Below are 22,249 nucleotides of genomic sequence, written 5' to 3'. Positions count from 1 at the left end.
GGAGCTGCGGAGCTGGCGGTGGGCACGCGAGGACGCGGGCAGCGGCTTCTCGTGACTGTACTGATGAAAGGCTTCAAGCTCGCCTGGTAAGCGGAGCGACGGGGGCGGGGGGAGCGCTCCCGAACGCCGCTCCGCCGCAGCAGCCCTGCGGGGATCCACCGAATCCGCGGTGCTTTTCCTCCTGCTCGGGCGTCTCCGTCTCTCCGCGCCGTCCTCTGCTCTGGGCATCCGCTGCCTCCGGGCCGCCGCTTCTCCTCCTCTGAGCGCTTTCTTCGGGGCTGTGCATGAATTTGCATCCCTGGATGCGCGCACATCGCATCCGCGCACCTGAGCGCCTGGAGCGCACGTATTGAGATAGAGAAAAGAAAGGTTTTCCCCGAAGAAAGGTGGAGGATATGGCTTGCGCCCTACGTGCGTGGAATGGCTTCTGCTAGGCTTGTCCTTTAAATAGCTGCTTTTGGGGATACATGCACCTTGTCGACATCTTTCCCTAAGGACGGCTGGGAGTTGGCAGCGCCCTGCAGGTACCGCGGCGCTCCGGAACGCCGTGATGCTCCGGGGGTTCGGGGAAGCAAACCGGGCTGCACCGGGGGGAGCAGAAGGGATGGGTGTGGAGGTGGAAGCTGCTCAGCGAAGCTGGGTGTGTATCTGAAATGTTTGCATGTAAATATTTTTATTGCTCGCGTTTTTAAGATCGGTGCTTTACATATGTAGGGGATATATACAGTTGCAGTTACGCATACGGTGTGTCTAATACAGATCTCTGCTAGCCGAGTTTTATAAGATCTTGAGCATGTCAAAAGTACCCAGCTGCAGTAAACAGCCTTTGAATTACAAAGATGAAATCAATTTAATTACAGCTTTATCAGATGGGAACGGTTCCATTGTGGAATGATGGAATGTGACTTTGTAATTTGGAGTGAAATCACCGAAGGGGATGACAGGAGCAATGAAGGCCTGTTTCTTAATCCTCTTCCTCTCTAATGGTAAAGGGAGTAATCATAGGGATAACGGCCTCTTGCTGAACTCTGTAGTTTCACATCAGTTTGAATTTAGTACTCTGAGATCCTTGCCCATAAAGTGTGAGAAAGCAGGAAAGTTATTTTCGTTTGTTATTTTATTTATTGTGGCTATTTTTATTATTATTATTTTTGCTGTGGAAGAAAAGCAGTAGGGCACAGCAGTAGGAAGCATCCTGTGCTGGGCCCCAGGGGACGGGCTGGAGCCAGGGATGACTCAATAGGGCATCTCTTCTGATTTCTGTAGTTTTGCCTTTTATTTAATTGTAGTTAGAGCCTTTAGAGTTTTCCTGCGTACATATGACCATACGTAAGGCAGAGTATACAAAAAGCATAGCCATACGTAGCTTTTTTGTCCCCTTTTGCTGCTTTACGTGGTGTGCAGTTGGGCTGATGAGTTGCATAATAGCTGAGCGTACTACTGGGTAAAGCTGAGCATGTGTTAGAAATGCCATGATGGTGTGGATCTGCAATAACATGGCACCCTGCTGCATTCGGCTCAGCCCATCCGTGAGCAGCACTGGCCGTTCCTGTTAGTTGTGTAACTGGAGCACTTTTGCACGCTCAGTTCTATCACAGCGCTTATCGCGATTAGCGTGGAAGCCAATCTGTTAATTTTGTCAGGCTTCAGAGGTGAGCAGGTGTTGCTGGGCAGGAGCTGGAGCTGGACTGGGGGGCATTCCAGCACCACTGAAATGGTCGTGGTGTTTTAGCAGGTGATGCTCTTCTCTCTGAGCTGTGTGTGTGCCCAGCACTTCTGGCGAGCTGCTGGGTGCACAGTGCTGCCCTGGGGCTGTGTGGGCAGCAGGGAGCTGTGCAGCTGTGCTGTTCCCTGGGAATGCTTAGGGAGTGCTGCCCAAACCCCAGCACCCCCTTCATCTTCCTCAGAATCCCAAGAGAAACGAGTGCGCTGTTCTGATGGCTCCCCGTGTTTAAGAAAAGCCTGCAACGTTTTGAATCTCTGCAGCAGTCATTATGTTCCTCCTCAAGGACGTCTGTGTTTGCACACAGTTTTATTTACTTTATTGTTCAGCAGTATCCAGGCACCAAAGGGTGTGTTAAGGATGCTGTTTAAGTTCACCTATGTAGATGTGTGTGTCTCTGCTGGGCTGGTCAGTGTGGTTCCAGGAGCACAGACCTAAACAGAGACCGCAGAGTTCTCTGCTGCTTGTCAGACATGCCTTGGATAAATCTACGTGGGTCAGATGGCCTCAAATATTCATAATAAGCTTGCTTTGCAGGGTTAGCATTTGTCTCGAGTAAAAAGAAAAAGCACCTCAAACACAGTTTGGTCCTTGCTTTAGAAGCAGGGTTTCCAACTTGAACCGGCACTGCTGGGGTTAATGCAGATTTCCGCATGGAACAGTTCTGAAAGGACACATGATTTCTTTCTGTACCAGGAAGGGCAGCAGCACGGGGACAGAGTGCTGTCAGCAGGAGCTGCCCTCTCTGACCACGAGGATGTGCAGCCGCCTGCCTTCAGCCCAGCCCTTGCTTTGGTGCTCCTGCTCTGCTCAGGATGCTGCAGGGCATTTTCTCGGGGTGTCTTCGGCCACCTCTGAGTCGCAGGGGGAGCACTGGTTTGGCACAGGACCACGTGCTGAGCCCTGAGACGATGTCATGCGTTTTTTTTGCAGCCCTAATTTTGCCCAAAATGATCTCATCACCATCTGGTGTCGTGTCAAAGCTGCGTGCTGTCGAGTCACTGGGCTGTCACAGCACACTGCAGCACAGCACAGCCCTGCTGTGTAACCATCACGGCTTCGTGACATCGCGATGTGACAGCACGGTGTCGTGGTGCAAGGCCACGGAGTACCAGCACTGTGTCTCACTCTTGCAGTCCAGCATCCCCTTATCCAAAATGATCCTGCAGTTCCCCGGTGCCTCATTACCACCCCACAACTTGCATTTGTCTCATTGAGGCCCGGTGTCCCGGTTTGGTAAGTTGTCTTTGTGTCACCGTGTGCTGCTCTAATGCTGTGAGAGGACTTGTGCTTTCTCTCCTCTCCAGTCCCAGGCATTGCTGCTTGCTGCTGCTGTGCTCCCTTCCTCAGGCTTCTGGGCCGAAGCAAATGACTGAAGAAGTCTTGCAGGGACCAAAGCAAGCTGGTAGCTGAGCTCCACATCCCATAAATAGGATGCTGAGCAAAGCTCTTTCTTCTTTTCTTGTTCCTCTTGTGTGGCTCGTTTGTTGGTTGGGGTATTTCTCAGCCTCAGGTCCCGCTGTATGGAACCTAGGGAGAAAATAAAGGCCAAAGGCTCTGCCTAAAAATAAGCCTGCAATTCATTTTTCTCCAAGTGCCTGTGGGTGAGAAAAAAAACTGTGAATGTTCCAACACCCTACTTATGTGAAGGAAGGATCTATTATATAGTTGTGGGGGTGGGATGGGAACTAGGTAGGGTTACAGAACAGCAGAGCTAAAATTAGCCCTTATTTGATGTCAGGGAGCAGGGAAGATTAACGTGGGGTGGTTTCAGTTAGGCGTGCTGTAAGGCAGCGACTGCAGGATTCTTTTGCATGCAGAGCTGGTGAGAAGCACCTGCCCTTGCAGAGGGTCCTAACAGGGTCTCAGGGCCACAGGTATTTAGGGGAGGAGTGAGGGGTTCCACCAGCATCGCACCATTCCTGTGTAGCTTCATCCTTACCGTCCAGCCTTGCAACTTCTTCCAAGCCTGAAATAATAGGGAAAGCAGAAATCACAGAATCCTGTGATTCTGTAATTCTGTGAATGTGATATAGAGGATGTGGACGTGCTGTAATGGAGTGGAGTGACACGTGTGGGTGTGTGGTGTCCAGGATTCACGCTTCCTTAATTACGCAGTGAAACAGTGATGCGGCGTAAATAATTTTTAGTTTCACCTCCACACTGCAGAGAGTTAAAGAGCTGCCCTGGGCGGTGGAAATGAACTTAGTTCTGTTGCATTGCAAATGAAAGATGGATTTTAAAATTGGTCCTTGCTCGGATTTGTTGGAGGAGGGTAGCAAAAGAGTTCAGCTGAAATTACATAATTGTGCTGTTGTACGTATTGTGTTTGACCTTCCTGTTAGGAGTTAAACTGTTATTTGTGTCAGTGTGCCCAGTGTTAACTGGGTCTTTTTGCCTCTACATCCTTTTTTGTTTTTTTTTTTTTCCCCTGTGCTTTTTGTTCAGAAGGAATAGATGCTGACAATCCTCCCCTCGCAGCCATCAAAGATGACCCACATACGTGTAAGTTCTGAATGGGGCTCTACCATTTGGAAATGAGATGCTTCCCCTCTTTACACCTTCTGCACGTGGATCTGGGGAATCAGAATGTTCCCGTTTGCTGTGATGTGGTGGGAAGAGGGAACCATATTGGTAGGTCAGTCTGCATGACGTCCTGCATCCAAAATATTCTGGGTATTTGGCTGAACCTCTGACAGGTACGAGCTCTCTGCTTTCTCTCTTAGCAGGAATGAATGTTACGATGTTGTGTCAAATGGCTCAAAGAACTTCCAGTGGTGGTGCGAGATTAATTTTGTAAATGGTTTCACGGAACGATCAAGTGATTAGCAGCAGGTTTTGTGCTAATTTCTCTGGGCTTTTAGGGAATGGGAGGCGATAGCAAGCAGCTGGGAGCCCAGGCCAAGTGTGCTGATGGGAAGGGAAAACCTCGCATGCGATTTGCATGGCCAGGCTGTGCTCAGCAGCACTAACAGCCAGAAATAGAACCGAGATCGGCTCATTTCCAGTTTTTGTCCTGGGCCGCACTTTGAATTAATACCTTCAGTGCTAATATGGTATGAAGTACAATCGAAGGGACTTTTCTAGTTTAAAACAAACAAAAGAATGCAGTGGAAGTAGACTGTGTGAAGAAAAAACTGAGTCACTGTGAGCCCCTTGGCCTGAGATTTGGTTTGCTCTGGTTCTTTGTGATGGCAGATGTGCAGACCTCCCCTTTGGTGTTATTTTGTTTGTAACAAGGTTCGCTTTCGGGATCAGATTTTGACTCCAAATGAGATGAACAGCCAACGTTTTGTTTTGTAATGCACATGTGCTGATGGAGAGCTCAGTGAGCACAGCGTGACACGCACTGTGGCAGTGCAGAGCTGTGCTGCCGGCCCCCAGCATCCCTCCCCCAAATTTCTCCTTGGGCTGCAGATTATCTTGACTGATTGAATCCCAATCATTTGTGTCCTTCTAAAATTGCCTTCTCTGCTTATCGGATGGTAAAATCACCTTGCTGGCTACGTAGTCCTTCAACAGCCTCACAAATGTCAAGTGAAGGGCAAACTGCTTGGAGCCGTCCTGTAGTCCTGCAGCCACTGCTTGCTCAGAGCTGAGAGCAGTGAGGCTGCAACGTGGCTCCTGCTGAGGTTCCTCTCCTTGGGTAAAAGCATGAAAAGAGGTAAATACAGTAAAGAAGTGGTTGTGGACAAGATTTACCAGGAGCTGGTTATCTCTGTCAAGGCATAAATGTGGAGTGGAGGCTCTGCTTGTGCTGTTTAACTGCTGAGCACCTTCCAATGAGAAGCAAGGCCCAGGCTACAGGAGCTGGGAGTTGGAAGAGATCATTTATGCCATTTTAGTGCCAGGGTCTGTCCACATGGATCACAATCTTGCCTCTGTGCTGCTTTCTCTGTCTGCAGAATGGGGGATGCTAGTGCTCTCTCTTCTCCCTTGTGCTCCCTCCTGCTGAAGCCATTTGGTATTTGCATGTGCAGGAAGGGGATGGAGAACATTGTTCAGCAGTGTGTGTGTGATTCACCCCACGTGTATCAATGGTTCTATTGAAATAAACAGAAACACTCACATATGTTAAATTTTTGCTCAGTCAGGGCTGTTCTGTTCGATAAGTGGGCAAGGTCAAAGCTTGAAAGAGCCAACATTGCCATCAGAGATCTTGTGGCACATTACACAGGAGGCAGCATCCAGGTCAAGATCTCTTTTGGTTAATCCCGTTTGCCAACTGAAAGTTCCCTTAGGAGCAGAACTCCTCAATCCCAACTCCACCCTCACCAGTGCATTCCTTTGCTGTGTTTAGCAGCTCTGTGCTTGTTCTTCGGTTTTCCTTTGCACGTCGCTCATTTCAGTCCTTGTTGTAAAGTGTAACTCAATATCAGACTGCTGTTATGTTTATAATTGATACTTACTATGCACAGTAACCGTTAATTTTCAGTATTTTGAGTCTGGAAAAGTAAATTATATAAATTGAGATATAATAGCAGTAATACTATCTAAGCATAAAATAAGCAAGTTCAGAAAAGGGAACTTCAGACCAAAACAAATGCTGTGCATAAGCTAGTTGCTTTTCTTTTCCTTCTGCAACTCTTTCAGAGCCACATGCTCAATGCACGATGGTGGAATGTTCTCTAAGTTTCTCCTTTGCTGGAGTTTTCCATTCGGCCAGCTTTAGGTCCGTGCTGGTGGTTACATTTCACTTTGTGCAGTGGTTTACTCTCCATAACCATTTTTCTTGGACAGAATGCTCTCTGTGGTTAGCCAAAGGGCCTGGCAATGGATGTTCTGCTTTCTGTTTGCAAACATGGGATGTAAAGTGCTGCCATCCCCATTGGGTGGAGTCACAGCCACTCTGTGCATGTGGCAAGGGAGGAGAGATGAAAAGATGTTTTTTGGTGGCAGGGTTTTGGTATTTTGGGTAATTTTAAACCACTTGGAATCTCAGGTTTGGATGAATGTGGTTTCGGCACACCTTATTTTGGAACTGGAAGGAGAAAGATGGAGGAGAACACGAGTTGAGTGAAAATGATGTAGGGGAAAAGAAGGAGGTGTGTAGTCAGGAGTAGCAAAAATGTGGTTATGTAAAAAAAAAAAAATAAATCTATATATTCACATGATATAAGGCATCAATTTAGTTGTGGGGGGAGGAGAGAAAACAACTTGTTTATCTTTGGTGTAGAGAACAGCTCTGTCTTTAACTAGATGTATTCTTTAAATGAAATACTAAGCAAACAAGCCTGGGTTTAAATGATGGCAAGAAGAGAATCCAGGGATTCCAGGGGAGTCGTTTGGAAGCTCTACACAAGTGAGGGATGGTGCATGAAGTGCTGTGAATTAAAAGGTTTGCTCTGGGGACAGGCATTTTAGAAAGCGTGGAAAGATAGAGCTGTAATTTTGGTGTCTCTCTGACCCGTTAGGAATAGAAATAAAGCAGCTATGCAGTTCTGAAAGAAGCATCCTTTGTTTATGAGGAAATTGGGCTGTGGGTTTGCAGCCCTCAGTACTGCAGTTTATTTTTTTCAGATCTGTCAGTAATTAAGAAGCAGTGTGGTGATGTGGTGGCCTTCAATCTGATGTATGTTTTAGGAATGAGGTTTGGGAGGTGAACTGCTGCTTAGCTGTAGGCCTTGGAGGATGGTCTGTGTGTGTCTCAGCTGCAGCTCAGGGACTTTGGCCAGCATTCAGTGGCTGTTTCAAGGCAATGAAACTGCGTCATCAGTTCAGATACACGCAATATTGTTTTTTCAAGCTTTTTTCCCTTTGACTCTTGTGAGATTCTTTTTGATGACGGGTCATAGGAGAAGTGGTTTTGGAGATGGATCTTGAAATTGTGTTTTGTTTTTTTTTTAGTCGAGAAGGTTTTGCAAACAGCTTTTCATCATGCGAGGAGGTACAAGAGCCAGTGTGAGTCCTGAGGACTTTCAGCCACTACAGGCCACGTAGGCAAAGGGTAGAGAAAATGAAATGATAACAACCTTGGTTTGCAGATGAGACAAACCAGCCTACCACATCGCTGCCATTTCTCATAGCTGACATGGCCAGAGTTGCAAGCTGAACCCACATTGCCCAAAAGCAACCTGTGTCTTCTTCACAATTAAAAATACTGTATGATTATAAGGATATTTGTTCTTTCAAGGTTCACAATCTTAAATACATCAGATGAAAGCTCTGCAGGTGACTCACTAACACAGAGTAAATCTCTAAACCGTGATGCTCAAAGTAACACTGATCCAGCTGAGTGTAAACATTTGAGGGGACTCACATTGCTAGTCAACAGCAGTAACCAAAACGTTATTGGGTTGGGTTGCTGCCTGTTAGGAAAGTTATGAGAAGCAGAATGGGAAGAGAGGAAAGGACTTGATAGAATTGAGTCATTGATCTGTGCCCCTGACAGTGCCACGCAGATCCCTGTTTTGCCCTTATTAATGGTTACCTAATGTTATTTATGAGCGTGGCTGTACCACTTCTCTCATTCTCCTGACTGCAGTGATTTGCCTTCAGCCTCGTTTTTTCCCCTCAATTTAATTTCATCTCATTGCTCATTGTTATAAGATCTTTTAATATGGCTGCTCTTTTTCCATGGCATTTACATTCCTTAAATATTTGTTGACTACTTTGCTTTGTTTAACCTTCAAGTGTCTTTTCATAAATGAGCCTCATGAATAATGTGATGTTTTTGTTGCTTTCCTTTGAGCTTATTCCTGTACAGGAATGTGGAGCTGTGCTGATTCTTTGCTTTCTCAGTTCCTTGGCTTGGTGTACATGCTTTGCTGTTGCCTCTATAATGCCTGTATGGACTAGGAACAAAATAAAGGACTGGGGGAGGATAGCTATCTTCATGCTTTGCCTGGAAGAGAAGCAATCACAGCCTGTTTATTTTCTTATGAGACAGGCTTTCATATGCATTTATATATAGATTTTTATATGTATGTTTATATATGCTTTCAATATGAGTCACGTTGTGTGTTTTATAACCTTTCTGGCCTTTCCTAGAGCTTATATTGGGAAACACTCCTGTGTTGAAGGCAAGTGTTTCTCCTGCAGCTGGCTGTGCTGCCTGCTGATGTCTCAGGGAAGCAGAAAGCTTAGGATGTGCCTGGTGGGGTAAGGGGCTGCCCAGCACCCAGGGTCTGCGAGGTGAACTCCAGCTGTCGGTGGGAGTGATGGTGTGTTCAGACAAGAGTGGCTTGTGGGAGCGAGGCGAGGTGAATCTAGAGGTATTTAGGATGCTTAGGTCAGTGCTGACTGCTCCTTTGTCGTCACAGGAGTCCTCCCTGCATTTCAAAGCACTGGGATATTTGCTAAAAAGCACAGCTCACCCGTGGCGTGGGATGCCAGGGATGCGCAGTGAGGAAGCTGTGACATCTGCAGCTGCGGCCAGCGAAGGGAGCAAGGAGCAGGCAGGGTTAAGGCAGCCCTGCTGATGTGGGATATGAGCATTCTTAAAGAGACAGTGGGTGCGTTTCTTTTCAGTGGGCAGCAGCCAGTTGAGATGCCAGGGCTGGCGGCACGTTGCAAAGAAGGCTTTGTTTCAGCTATGCCGGGCTGCTATCAGAGCAGGGAATCTTTATGTCAACTACTTTTTGAGAACACAGAATGCATCGGAGCAGGGAGAAGCTCGCGTGCTTTAATGGTCTCTCCCTCAGCAGAACTGCTGCTGTCTGCAGTTTAAATGGTTTCAGAATCGGAGAGCAGAGGAGGAGGGAAGACACAGTGCTGTGCCTCGGGAAAAGCGATGTGATAACGGGCGATGCAAGCAGTTAGCTCTTCATTGCTCACCTCCCCAGCAGGCAGCAGGACTCTCCCTGTGGATGCAGGTTTCTGTGTGTTTGAGTGTGTGCAGAAGTCTGGCAGTTCCTTGGGAAGATGTCCTGACTCAGTGCGGGGCTGGGATGGGGAACAGGGGGTTGCCAGGAAAGTAGAAGCTGGGATGTAAGGGTGTGGGGTGTAGAGAAGCTGGGCAAGGCTCTTAGAGAGCAGCGCGTCCATGCTGTGCAGGAGTAAGGGCTGCACTGAGTAGCTGCTCAGCTTGTTTCTGGGTGAGGCCAGCAGGATTACAGGAATCTGAGCCCATCCTGGAAGGAAAGGGTCATGCAAGGTTAAGAAAGTCAATTAGTGAGAGTGGGGATGGATCCATTGTGTCTGAATGGGCGGCTGGAGAGAAGATCGCTGGTGGTTTGGGGGGGGAGGGAAGGGGTCTGAAAGCAGTGATTGGTGAAGGCTTTCAAAGGCTGATTTTGGTTGGAATAAAGAGTTTTGAGCAGCCCCAAAAAACGGAGCAGCTGCTGTAACTGCAGCTGTATGACATGATGGAGGAGCGAGCGTTGCACCAGGCAGTGCTAAAGAAAGAGATGACACCCTTGTAGTGCCCTTTTCCCTTTAAACAAATGTACTCGTGGGTCTGGGCTGTTCCTGTGCAGTGTAGTGTGGGGCAGGGAGCAGAGAGGACTGCAGCAGTGGGGCATGGCTGTACCAGGAGGCTGGCTGTAGCCCGGCCGCTGGCACGGAGCAGCTGATGTGCATTCTGCTCTCCCCAATGGCAGCTATTGAAGCTTTACCCAGATGGCAGGGAGTTCTCCCTTTGTGCTCGGCTTGCCTAAGGGCAGCATACATAAGGGTTGCTTCCCTGCTATTTGGAGCAAGAGTGAATGTGGCTTTCTCACGTTGAGTGATGTCCAAAGGATGGGATTGGTGTGCTTTGGGTTTGAGGTGATGTTTTGCTACTGCTTTTCTGATGTTGGTTTAAATATAACTGAAAATACAGTGATGTGTGATGTTTACCTCCATCCTGAAGGGGTAAGAAAAGAAATACACAGATTACAGAGGCAGTTTTGTAATGATCCTGCAGGAGCCTGTCATTAATGGCTGATCTCCTACTGCTATTTATCTGTGTGTATGAGGTTATTACTGTGGTTAACCTGTTGTTTTGCTTTTCCCTTCGTCCTCTCTTAAACTTGGGTGCACCCAGGATGCCCTCAGACCTTGCAGTTGAAGCTATCTCCTTGAGCACAGTGAGGTTTGGACTGAGCCCATCCTGCTGTCCCCATGCCCTTCACTGCAGGGTTGAAAGCTGGCAATGCCAGCTCCTGGAGGTGAGGGCTCTGTCTGTCTACAAGCTGCCCAGCCCTCGGCACAGTGCTAGGAAACAGAGAAATGCAGGTGTTACATTTAGTGCTCGAGCTCCGAGACTTCTGCTGGTGTTATTGATGTGCTGGTTAATTTTCATTTCCAAGCACATTGACTGCTGTATGCATTATCTGTCACTTGCAGCATGAGTGCTTCTGGAGGAAAACATGCAACAGCTTATCATCAATGCATGGGGCAGAGCATGTGATGGCTTCAGAGGCAAAAAGAAGGTGGGCTTAATATCAAACAAAAATTGGCAAGGAATTGGCAAGCAATGTAAGTGAGGATTACAGGAATGAACTTTTTAAGAAATGCGTTGCTTTTATACTTGCCTTCAGTTTGAAAAAGTTCAGTATTTCAAATGTTTTGAATGGTTATCCCTTCACTGAAATGCTTCAGTCCATTCTGCAGGTGATCAGCATGTACGGGAGTGTGTCAAAGTATTTGTGAAGTTACAGTTCTGCCTTTGATAATACACAAACCATCAGAAGTTCAGGATTTGGCATGGGAGGAGATGGTGCAGTGTAATAGCTGCATAATGTGGAGTATAAATATCTTCTGTCACATCAGCAGTTGGTGCACTCTTGCAAATACACAGTTTGCAAATAACAATTTTTGGAAGATATCATTAGAAGTTGAGGGCAGGTTGTGGGAGGTCAGCTCGGGCAGCCTTTTCCACTGCATCATCCCAAAACAGTGGGTTCCAGGCCGGAGCTGTTGCCTCTGTGTGTTCAGCTGGGTGTTTGCTTTCTTCTGGCTATTTGTCCTTACCAGGATGCCATGCCAGGGAGGGGTGTGATTGACAGAATCACAGAGTGGCCCGGGTTGGAAGGGACCTCAGGGATCTTGAATCTCCAGCCCTCCTGCCACAGGCAGGGCCACCAACCTCCCCATTTAATACCAGACCAGGCTGCCCAGGGCCCCATCCAACCTGGCCTTGAACACCTCCAGGGATGGGGCATCCACAACCTCTCTTTTGGTTTCAATGCATAGAGCAATATTGGGCCTATAGAGAGACATGGACTGGTTTTCCTTTTTGCTGTCCTTCCTCCCCATTTTCAGATACCATACTGATTTAAAGAGGGTTACAAGTGTATATCCTCATGGATAATGTTGTTTATGAGAACATCACTGCAGAGTTCTTGGGCAGTTCCACATGTGATAGCAGTGCTTGATGATAAAACTGCATAGAAAGGTCCTGGGCACACTGAAGTTGCTTGTCCTCTTTGAAGGAGACTCCAGCCCTCCCACAGATGCCTTACCCCTTGGTGCTGTCCCTCACTCCCCACACACTGTCATGACATCTGTCGTGACGTCGTGTCACCTTTCCTGCTCTGAGCTCTCCATGTGCAGTTTGGAGCATGGTGCAATCCCGACAGGTGGGACTCTGTTTCCTGAGTGAGGTAGGATCTGCTGCTGTGAATGCCTTGAATTGTGTGTGGTTCCTTTTGTGCAATTAAGGAGAGCTAATTAGCTCCTTTTAGTGCAGTCTCCTTGCAGAGGTAGCTGACCTCTTGTTAATCCTGGATTAAGTTCTTAGTAAGAACTGGCTCTTTGTGTGTCCTAGTTAAGATGTTGACACTTTGTTCTCTTTCTCCTTGTTCTCCTCCTCCCCCCTCAGCCTTCCCATGCCTTTGAGCACATGAATGCCTCTTTCCTCCCCTATGCTGGAGGAGCCCATGTGCTCTTAGGAGCCATCGCATCCATGAAAATGTTGTCAGATCTGAGTACTCCAACAAGATTTTGGCTTGTTCTGGTACCCATCTGGGTAACCCTTTTTTTTCTTTTTTTTTTTGCAAAAGAAGAAAGAGTTCTGAAAATTCTCTTTATTGCTTAGCAGAGTGAGAATACTGGGGTTTCAAGTGCAGCACCTATTTTGTGTGCTGGATGTTCTGTGGGCAGGAGGCAGCCAACACGACTGCAAGTCCCAGTCACAGAGTAGAGGGTGTGATGGAGAAACACAGCTTCTGTGCTGCAACAGTGACATGAGCAAAACTTTAATTACCATACAAATAAATCAGCTACCCATTAGCACTAATCTTACTTGCAGATCCTGAGGTTGTAGTGCTCCACTGAGGATCCCCTGAGGACAAGCATTCTGAGATTTCTGCTATGCCTTGCTGAAGATGACATCAGAAGTGTAACTGTCCTTGGTTCTGTTCTGAACTCAGCTGAGGATTTGACCTGTTGGGTGAAACTCACTCAATGGCTTTCGGTTTTCAAAATAGGTCGTTAAAAATGAGCAAGGAATTGTTGGGGAAGGAGCAATGAGAGATCTTACCTGTTTTTAAATCCAGGTGCTCACTGCTCACGTGCTGCAGACGGATTTGTTTCATTCCTGTTGCTGGTGTGGATTGCACAGAGAGCACGATTGCTCCCCTTGGATGCAGAGTGCACCTCAAGTCCACTCCTTCCTCTGTAGGCCTTGTGTGTTCAGACTGTCTCTTGTGCATCCTTTGTCAGGCTTGGGCTTCAATTACATGACCAGTGCATCATTTCCCCTCACCTGAGATTCAGTATGCGTTAACATACTTGAGTTTCGACTGGGCAGTGCTGTCTGGTGTGCGTGCTTGGAACCAGAGCTCCTTGCTGTTGTGGGAGCTTCCACCCCACTGTGGGGCTCATTAGTGTGGTGTTGGGGCAGTGGTGTGAGGCCGTGCCGTGAGAAGATCAGTACTCAAGGCTTCCCCAAGCTGACCTCACAGGAAATCATGTGCTAATGCTTGACTTGGTTTTCTAACACCATGGCAAGAGGTGAGAGTGTTATGTGCAAGCAGAACTGGTCAACATAAAATGAGTTTGCAACTCTTGTACTGAATAGGAACTGGTAGCTTAAGAAAACTTTAAGAGCTTCCTTAAAGGCTGTGAAGATCCTCTTCCCAGCACACTGTTATCAAAACATCTTAACAAGCTGTCTTCATAGTGACATGAATGGTCTTCCAGAGAGCTAGAAATGTGCCAGTATTTTTCTTCCTCTGTTGAGTTCTTGGTTGAATTTTGAAGAATCTAATTATATTCTTAAAGCACTTGAATTATCGTGTGATTTTTTTTGAATTACCCATAACTTTGCCTTTTGCACACCACCCAAGCAAAGCCAAAGAAGCTTTTCTTCAGGTAAGCCTTGCATTTTTACAACTGCTCTTACACTGCTTTTAGAAGCCAAACTTTCTTTGGATTCATCTTGCTTGGTGTCTCTCTGAAGAATGGGAAGGTCTTAACCTCAGGTTCTGGACCTATCTTGCCACTTTATGACCTGCTTTGAGCCTTGATGTGCTCTCCATGCATGACTTTGAACGTCATACAGAAATAAACAATAAAGATTCACAGACTGAAACAAAATGGGGTCATTCAGCTGCCTGCTTTGAAGTATAAGACTTGCCCAAACTGATTTTTATTTGAGGTTTAGAATTTAGAAAAGCATGGAACCTTTCTTGGTACTGTTTTTCAAAGGAGGATAATCTAGCCTTGAATTAAGTACAGTTGCTTTTACTTCTGAAAATGTATCTCTTTCATCTTGGCAGTTTGCTTTGCTGCAGCCAGGGTGGACTTACAGAGTTGGTGTCTGAATTCAGACATCAATGGGTGAAGTGGCAGTTGTCTCTTGTGGTGGTGTTATGGATTATTTTTAGTGCTCTTTGTAAATCTCAGATGACTGTGAACATGTAATCATTTGAGAAACATCACTGTCTCATTTTAGCAGAAGTTTTTCTTGTAAGTAGGAATAAATCATTGAGAACACAACCTGAATGAACGTGTACTGATGGAATTAGGGGAATAAAACCAGGTTTGCTTTCATATTAAATTAGGTTTTGTGAGCCAATGGTATGTTTGGGAGGTTGTTGTGTTTTGGTGCTGGTGATGGGCAGCGTTGTAATGGGAAAAGGTGTAGAAGGAAGCATGTCCATAAAAAAGGATGTCACAAAATTAGTACTGAGCTGATGGTTCTCTTAATGATACACAAAGCATTTGTTAGAACAATGGCTTATGCACAGGGAAGGGATGTGCACGTATGTGCATTCTTTCAGAAACGTTAAAAAATGCTGTTATTGTTCTGCTATCCTGATTTGAGTAGGTGTATGATGAGAGTGTTTTCACTTTAAAATCATGCACAGCATTTGAATTGCACGGGGGCACGTGGGCTGGTGCAGATCATTGATTCATAGGAGCAAAGCACCGCCTGCTCCCACTGCTTTTGATTATAGTGAGGTGCTGGATGATCAGCCTTTTGGAGAGATGGTCTTTTGGGACATTAGTGCTGAAAGTGGTGACTGATTCTGAAGAGAAAATTGTCAGCCCTGTTTCAGTGCCTGGAGTGGATAAAATACAACACAAGGAAGCGGAGGGCAAAGCAATGCATATTTACATTACTGAAGGTGCAGTGGGAGCAGTGCATCTCTAAGGGGTCATTTGCAGCATCTAAATCTGGCTGCAGATGCCTTGCTTAGGTAGTCTGAATCATGCTCCGGAGTTGCCTTCCTGGCTCGATTGACACCACAGGGAACTCTTACAGCAAACATCCCTGATAGGTGATGAAAAGGAATGCATTTTTAAACCTCTGTGGCCAAACTGGTGCAGCATCTTTGGCCTAAAGGTGCCCGGGAGCAGGTGTGTGTCCTCCAGACACCTCATTGACGCTACAGCAAAGTCATCATCTTCCCATGATACAACTCTTAAAAATCCCCAGGCCTGTTTATACATGGCTAGGCATGAAAAATTAAACCTCATTAGCTTTGTGGATGGAGTGAGCTAAATTGAGTTGAGGTCACCTTAATTCGGAATGTGTCCTCACGGTGTTTCATTCAGTTTAGATAATCCACTTTGCCTGTTAATTAGGGTTTAATTTTCCTGACTGTTCTTGTATTGACATGCTTGCAGGTTTTGAAACTTTCTCCTGCACATAGGAATGGATGGGTGTGTGCACAGGGAGGATGAAGGGATATATTTTTTTAACCTGGAGGATCTTCACTCATAGGCTTTGCCAAACTCGACGAACGGCACCCAGAAAGAACAGCCAAGATTATAATCGGGGGCCATTGGGAAAAATCCCGGGAGCTCCCCCTCCCCCTTCTGGTGGGCAGGGATGGATCCCCAGGCATTAAGGGGCTCGCGTTATGTAAAGCGGCAGCCCACAGGCTGTGTGCATGCGCACGCGTGTGTGCGGGTGTGAAAAAGCCGGCGGTGCGGGGAGCGGCACCCGGCATCACCAGCAGCACAAAGAGAGGGGCGGGGGAGCAAGAGGCCGAACCATGGCAGGCGCCCGGGCAGCGTGTGGGGCGGCCAGGAGAAAGGGTTGGGGGTGTCCGTGAAGGACCCCTGCCCCTATCCCTTCAGCACGGGCTCGGCGATGGTGCTGGAGGTGAGCTGCCTCCCCCCCAGCGCTCTGCTCCCACCACACGCGAGTGAATGAATGAATGAATTCTTAGCTGCTCCACGCCGCGCTCCGGTCCCTAATGGCTACCAGGTTAGTGTTCCTCTCCTATTCCGTTGTCAGCGTCTCTCTTCCTCTCTCTCTGCCTGTGTGTGCAGTCTGCCGGCTCCGAACGTGTGTGCCTGCGTGTGTATGTGTGCATATATGTGCGTGAAAGATGGAGCCCGAGGGCTGTGTGTGTCACGCTGGGCACAGGTTTGCTGTGCAAATCTACCGTCCGAGACGTACGCTTTCCAGGCAGATTAAATCTGGAGTCCATGTTGGTTGCCATTGCTGCTGCTCCTTTCTGTTCGGGGGACTTGAAAGCAGACAGCGTGACATCATGTTGCAGAGATGCTTCGTTTCTTTCCCCTTCCCCAGCTCGATTCCTTTCTCCCTTATTCTCCCCCATGCGTGCGCCCTACCTCTCCTGCAGCGGAATTGCCAGAGCAGCCTTTTTGATTGTTTGAAACAACGAGGATCAAATCTGATTGTTGTTTGCAGCTTTCTCTCCCCGCACCCCTCCTGCTTTTCCCGTCACGCCGGCTGCCCACCCCCACCTCCCACCCCCATCACCAAGGGACAGCTTTGCTCGCTGGGCAGTGGGAGGCCGGAGGGGCTGAGCCTGCTGTCTGGCCCCACAGCAACTCACCAGAGGCAGCAGCTGCAGGAAGACGGTGTTTTTGTTTGCCCATGTGCTCCCATGCTCTTAAAAGCTCTCAGAGCATGCACGCTGCTGTCTCGGTTCTGCTTTGCATTCCTCTCAGCGTTGATGTATTTGCAGAGACAGGGATAGACAGAATTTGTTTTGTGCTGCTCCATCCTCCAAACACCATACAGGTGGCTATTTATTTATTTTTGGGCAGGGGATAGCAGTAGGAAACAAGGGCTCATTGCACTGTGCGTATCTAGAGACAGCGAGAATGTGATGAATACCTATTCCCTAAAAATACCACTTTCCTTAGATTATTGATGACTAGCATCATCCTGTCCATTGTGGAAACTACTGATTCAGTACAGAGAATATATACCTGTGTCTTTGCTCTGTAAGTCACGTGCATCTTCAGGACAGCCCCTGGTAGATTTACCATGGAGCTCCTGACTTTGTCTCGGAAGAATAGAAGGAAGTTTTAAGCTAACGTGCAATAATTCTTCATGCCCAACTGCTCATGCCACTGAAAACCAGAAAGCTGGATGAAGCAAGAGAATATGCCATGTGGGGACAAGCCTGAATCAGGTCCCGAGGACAAAAGACTGTATGTGAGTGATGGTTTTCTGCCCTTGGCCCTCCCTATTTTTAACTGTCAGCTGGACAGTGCTGCTGCATGTTTAGAGCAAAGGAGGATGGAGGCATGGAGGATATCGGGATGAGGGGGTGGGAGGATGTTGCATTGTTGTTTTTAGAACGGTAAAATGATGAAACGCTGAGGGATGAGGGAAATAAACCAATTTGGTCAGGGTTGAAGATCAGAGAATCTTCCATTAATCCCTGAAAGCTAATGGTGATGTCTGGCAGGAGTGAGTGGGAGGATGTAAAACTCCAGCTTTGTCTTCCAGTCCTGAGATGCACGGTGTCCCTGTACACCTGCACCTTGTTACTGGCAAAGCATGATGTGAGGCTTTGTTAGATGAGTAATTTGTGATTTATAAAACTCCTGCTGCAAGATTGGATTGCATTCAGGAGAATTCTACCTGTGCTGGGAATAAAGGCCTCTGTCAGCGTTGCTGAAGTTATGGTGTGAGGCGGGCTGGAAGGAATAAGGTTTGCTCTCCTTGAGGTAACACAGGAATCATCCAAAAACCAGTCTGGGTATTGATCATTAACTATCAAGTGCATTATTGCATTTTTTTTTTTAAACCTTGTGTTGAGAAGACGTGCAAGGCATTGAAGGTAATGTCAGATATTGCAGTTCCTGCTGTTAATTACAGGAGCCATTGCGATGGGAAGGAGAGGAAACAAAGCCCTTACCATTACGCCTTCTGGAGGTACAGCTGGGGCTGTGGCAGGGCCGGGGGTGAAGCAGGCACACAGTGAGCTTCACAGGGATATGGAAGTCTTACTTTGCATTATTTTGCATTGTTTTCCCTTTACTGCTTCCCAAAATTCATCTTATTATTCATCCCACTTTGTTCCAGGTGGTTTGCCTCCCTTCAGAGCAGATGTAACTATTAATTTGTAGGTGATTAAGCGGTTTAGAATATAATTTATAACACATTTTTGGTTCTCTGCAGATGAATGGTCCTCTCTAGCATATGCCTATATCAGACATTATTGTTAAGATCTCTCTTGTTCTATTTAGAAAACACGTTCTGACTTTTCCTTGGGAAATTTAGGATTGTTTCAAGCGCAGTACAGCGGGAGTTTCCATATGATATGAGACCATTGGAATTGCAAGTCTGTCGCCAGTGGTAACCAGTATCAGATTCAGAGAAAGACAATGACAATGTTAATAATACATCTGACCAACCTCACGGTGCTGTATGTGTGCTGAAGGCAAATTCCTTCCTAACGCTTGCAGTGATTTGCTCCTCCCCTGAAGCACAGTAATTGCATTAATTTTATCTCGTAAATATGTAAACATGGTGTTGAATTTCATAGGAGGAGGAAACTATTCTGTGAACTTTCAAAACAGTCTCGGAAATGTTTTGGCATGGATGGACCTCTCTGTTAAAAAATAACTGCTTAAAAAGCATGCAGAAAGTATACTCTAAGTACTGCTTCTAAAGCAATTGTCATGCAACACTGCTTAGTGTCTGCATAGCTCTATAGTTGTCTCTCCTAATGCTTTAATGCTTTCTTTGTATCTTTTTTGCTGGGAGATGCAATGTAAGCATAGCATTCTGTTATTGCCTTTAGAACAAGGGCAGACCAAGGGATGCATGGAGGGTTTCGTTCTCAGATGATCAATCCGTGTAGGTTGGTGATGACCAAAAGTTGTTGCCATCTGCTTGCTGCTTGGTGGGCTGCATAATGAGTTTCTGAACCTCATCTTTTTCCACTGATGTCAGACTGTATCAGAGAAAAGCATTTTTGTGGGCGTCTAATTAACCCCCTTGCTATCTGCTGCTGAGGAGAATTAACTCTTTTTGTCAGACGGCCAGGCTTGAGGTGCCTTCTTGACCCTGTGTTATTTCCTGCTCTTTTTGAGGCTTTACCAACACACTTCTGTTTTGTGTGAGGATATCCTTCGTCCTTGAAAGCATGTAAGCACAGGCCTGACTTTGTTTGCAGTTTAGATTTCATTGGGCCTCTACGCACGCTAAATGCGTGCTTAAGTTCTTTGCTTCTTCACAGATGCAGCACTCAGCACTGTGCAGAATGAAGCCTGATGATTGCAGTGCTGCCCATTGCCCCATTTGGGGCCCCTGTTGCATGCTGACAGGTGGGTGCCCTGGGCTGCAGGGGGACGTGCAACTTCTGCACCTCCGTTCTGGCAAAGCAAGTTCCTCTGGGAAACATGGCGGTGGTGGAGGCTGCAATTAGCTTTCCGGATCAGGACTTTCTTCAGGAAGTCTGAGGGGGTTAGAAATATGCAGCAGGAAATGGTGTCACCAATCTGCGTCTGCCTTCTGGGAAGCCGGTGGTGGCAGTGAGGCAGGGAGCTGTGTGAGCGAAGCTGCCCCTTGTTCCCACAAGCTGCCCTCCTTCCAAATCCTTCAGTACCCTCCTAACACAGCGATTACAGCCGGCTGAGTTCTAGTTCACATTCTGCAGCTGCAAGATTGAAATGGATTTGCGTTGCGTCCTTTTAATCCCAGCTGATCACTACCTGTGAGGAGCCCACTGTGCCCACAGCATGGCTGTACCACGCTGCTGCATGAGCCAGGGGGAAGAGGCCCTTCAGCAGGTACGTACAGCCCATGGGGGGCTGTGCTTGGCTGGGGGTTGCACCCAGGAGCAACAAGAGGCTGCTTCCTAGGTGGGCTTGTTTGTGTTCCGTCCCTCGCTCGGCCCGTTGCATCCGCTGAAGGCTGCCCTGCAGGGGTGTGTGCGAGGCCCTGAATGCTCTCTGCTCAATTAGTTCTGTAAAGCATGATTTATTACTATTATTTTTTTTTTTATTATTATTATTGTCGAAGTGGGTCAAGTCGTTTTGGCATTTCAGGCGCCCGATTCCTGGTTCAATTGCAGGCCTCGGTCACTATGGCAACTGCAGCAAGCGTTCGTCATGGCTGTGCCTTGGGCCGGGTTCAAACTTGGGGCTTCAGCAGCAGCGGCGGCAGAGAGGGTTTTGAGGGGCTTGGGACAGAGGGCTGCAGGTGTGTGGGGCTGTGCAGAGAGCTGATTAAGTTTTTTAGGGCACACAGAAGATGCTCAGTGAGTGGAAAGCAAATTCCGAGGCAGTCTGCTCTCAGAGGTTCCTTTTGGCAGAGCTGGCACTGGCACAGGCAGGGCACGCCGAGCTGGGTGAGCACCCATGTGCCAGCTGCTGTGGAGCTTGGTTGCTCAAGCATGGCCAGAAAATTCCACTGGAGGAGCTCTGCAAGTCCTTGAGCCATCAGCATGAGCTGGCCATCTCAGCCACACGCTGCCTGGGCTAGGCATGCTGCAGGCAGCCTTAAAGCACACGAGGGAGAGCTGAGAATGTGTTTTTCGTATCTGTGTGAGTGTACATAGAAATGAGTATTCATTTATTGCAGCCCACAGGAGACAAAGTCTGTCTCATTTATCATTTGATTACATTTTGTCAGGTTTCAACTGAGTTTCACATGTGCACGATGCTTCTCTGTCCAGCTTTTGATCTGGTTATCCTATCCTTTACTTTAGAAACAGACAGAATTCGGTGCTCTGTCATAATTGTAATGAGCAGAGCCTTGGCTGAATATGACCTGGTCTTTATAGAGTTGCTTGAAGTTGAAACTCAAAGTGAAACCTGTGTGTGTGCTCCCATGAGCTGAAAATGAAAAGGAGGTGGTGTATGAGGAGCTCAAATTTTGTAGGACTGCAGCAGAAAATGAGAATGTCTGATCAGAGCAATCCAGCACAGCGATACGTGATTCAGGAATGCTCGATTCAAATTCCTCTCTTGTAATTCAGGGGACTCTCGAATCAGTTTGTGTTGAGTCGAGCACGCTGAGGCAAGATTGAGGAAATTTGCTGTAATGCCAGATAAGCAATTACACAGCATGAGCAGGAGCAATACAGCCTCAGAATCTGGAATTATTAATAAGCATAGGAATGGCAATTTGAAACCATTTCCGTCTCTGGAAGCACTTCTAATGAAGCGCAGGATGCAGTGCCCTTTGCACAGCGTCTTGTGCATGTAGCTGGTGATTGTGGCTGATGGACTTAGATGCAGCAGTGTTGGGTTGTTAAAAAAAATCATAATTGGTGCTTCTTAAATTTAACAGGAAAGGTAGCAGCGGGAGGGCAGAGAGAGTGCAATGCCCGTTTGACTCGGGTCAGCTGAAAGTCTGGAAAGAAATCTGGTACTTTTGTATGTTTTAATAAGTCAAAAAGATGGTAGTGTTTTCACTTCATGATATACCTGAGCTGCTGCCGGTGCTGCAGCATAGAATAGATGTGGTGTTTGGAGGAGTCTGCCAGGAAAAAAGGCATCAAAGAGAAGGAACAACAGAGGAATCTGAGTTTTCCTGTCTTACACTGGGATTGCTGCTCAGCTCTATGTAAATACAGAACTGGCTTTCTGCTTTAGGTGTTGAGGCATTGGCGGAAGGCATGGGATGAGAAGTTCCATTCCCCTCAACGACTCATTGTTTCTGTGAATCTCTTTCCTTTTCTTCTTTTATTTTTTCAAGTCGTGAAAGCTTTTATGTTCTGGTGAACCATTTTCGTGTTAACTCTGACTGGTGTGGGAAAAGGATGGTTTGATGCAGGAAATCATGACTGTATCATCTGTGAGTGATGGCACACCCCCTTTCCTCCCCCCTCAGTGCCCCAGGGGTTTTGGTGAACTTTAATAGAGCATTTCCTAAAAGATAAGGTTCCTTTTTTGTGTATGCTGTTGGGAAGGAGCACTCCTGCTGACATAAAA

General features: G+C 47.1%; 1 protein-coding gene across 8 annotated transcripts in view; it reads left to right on the top strand.

Moving 5' to 3' along the window:
• The window catches only part of GRAMD1B (GRAM domain containing 1B), a 110,629-nt gene that overhangs the window by 58,164 nt on the left and 30,216 nt on the right, over nucleotides 1-22,249 (top strand). The window contains exon 1 of one of the 8 annotated variants that reach the window (XM_031556878.1): nucleotides 7-86. The exons of 6 other annotated variants lie outside the window; for them this stretch is intronic. In XM_031556878.1, coding sequence (XP_031412738.1) covers nucleotides 64-86 — 23 coding nt within the window. In that variant the 5' untranslated portion in view covers nucleotides 7-63. Of the gene's footprint in view, nucleotides 1-6; nucleotides 87-16,084; nucleotides 16,308-22,249 lie in introns of those variants that run through there. One more of the 8 variants, XM_031556879.1, reaches the window with a different exon arrangement.

The sequence above is a fragment of the Meleagris gallopavo genome, chromosome 26, assembly GCF_000146605.3.
Source record: "Meleagris gallopavo isolate NT-WF06-2002-E0010 breed Aviagen turkey brand Nicholas breeding stock chromosome 26, Turkey_5.1, whole genome shotgun sequence".
In the NCBI taxonomy this organism is placed as follows: domain Eukaryota; kingdom Metazoa; phylum Chordata; class Aves; order Galliformes; family Phasianidae; genus Meleagris; species Meleagris gallopavo.
This window is presented reverse-complemented; position numbering and strand designations above follow the sequence as displayed.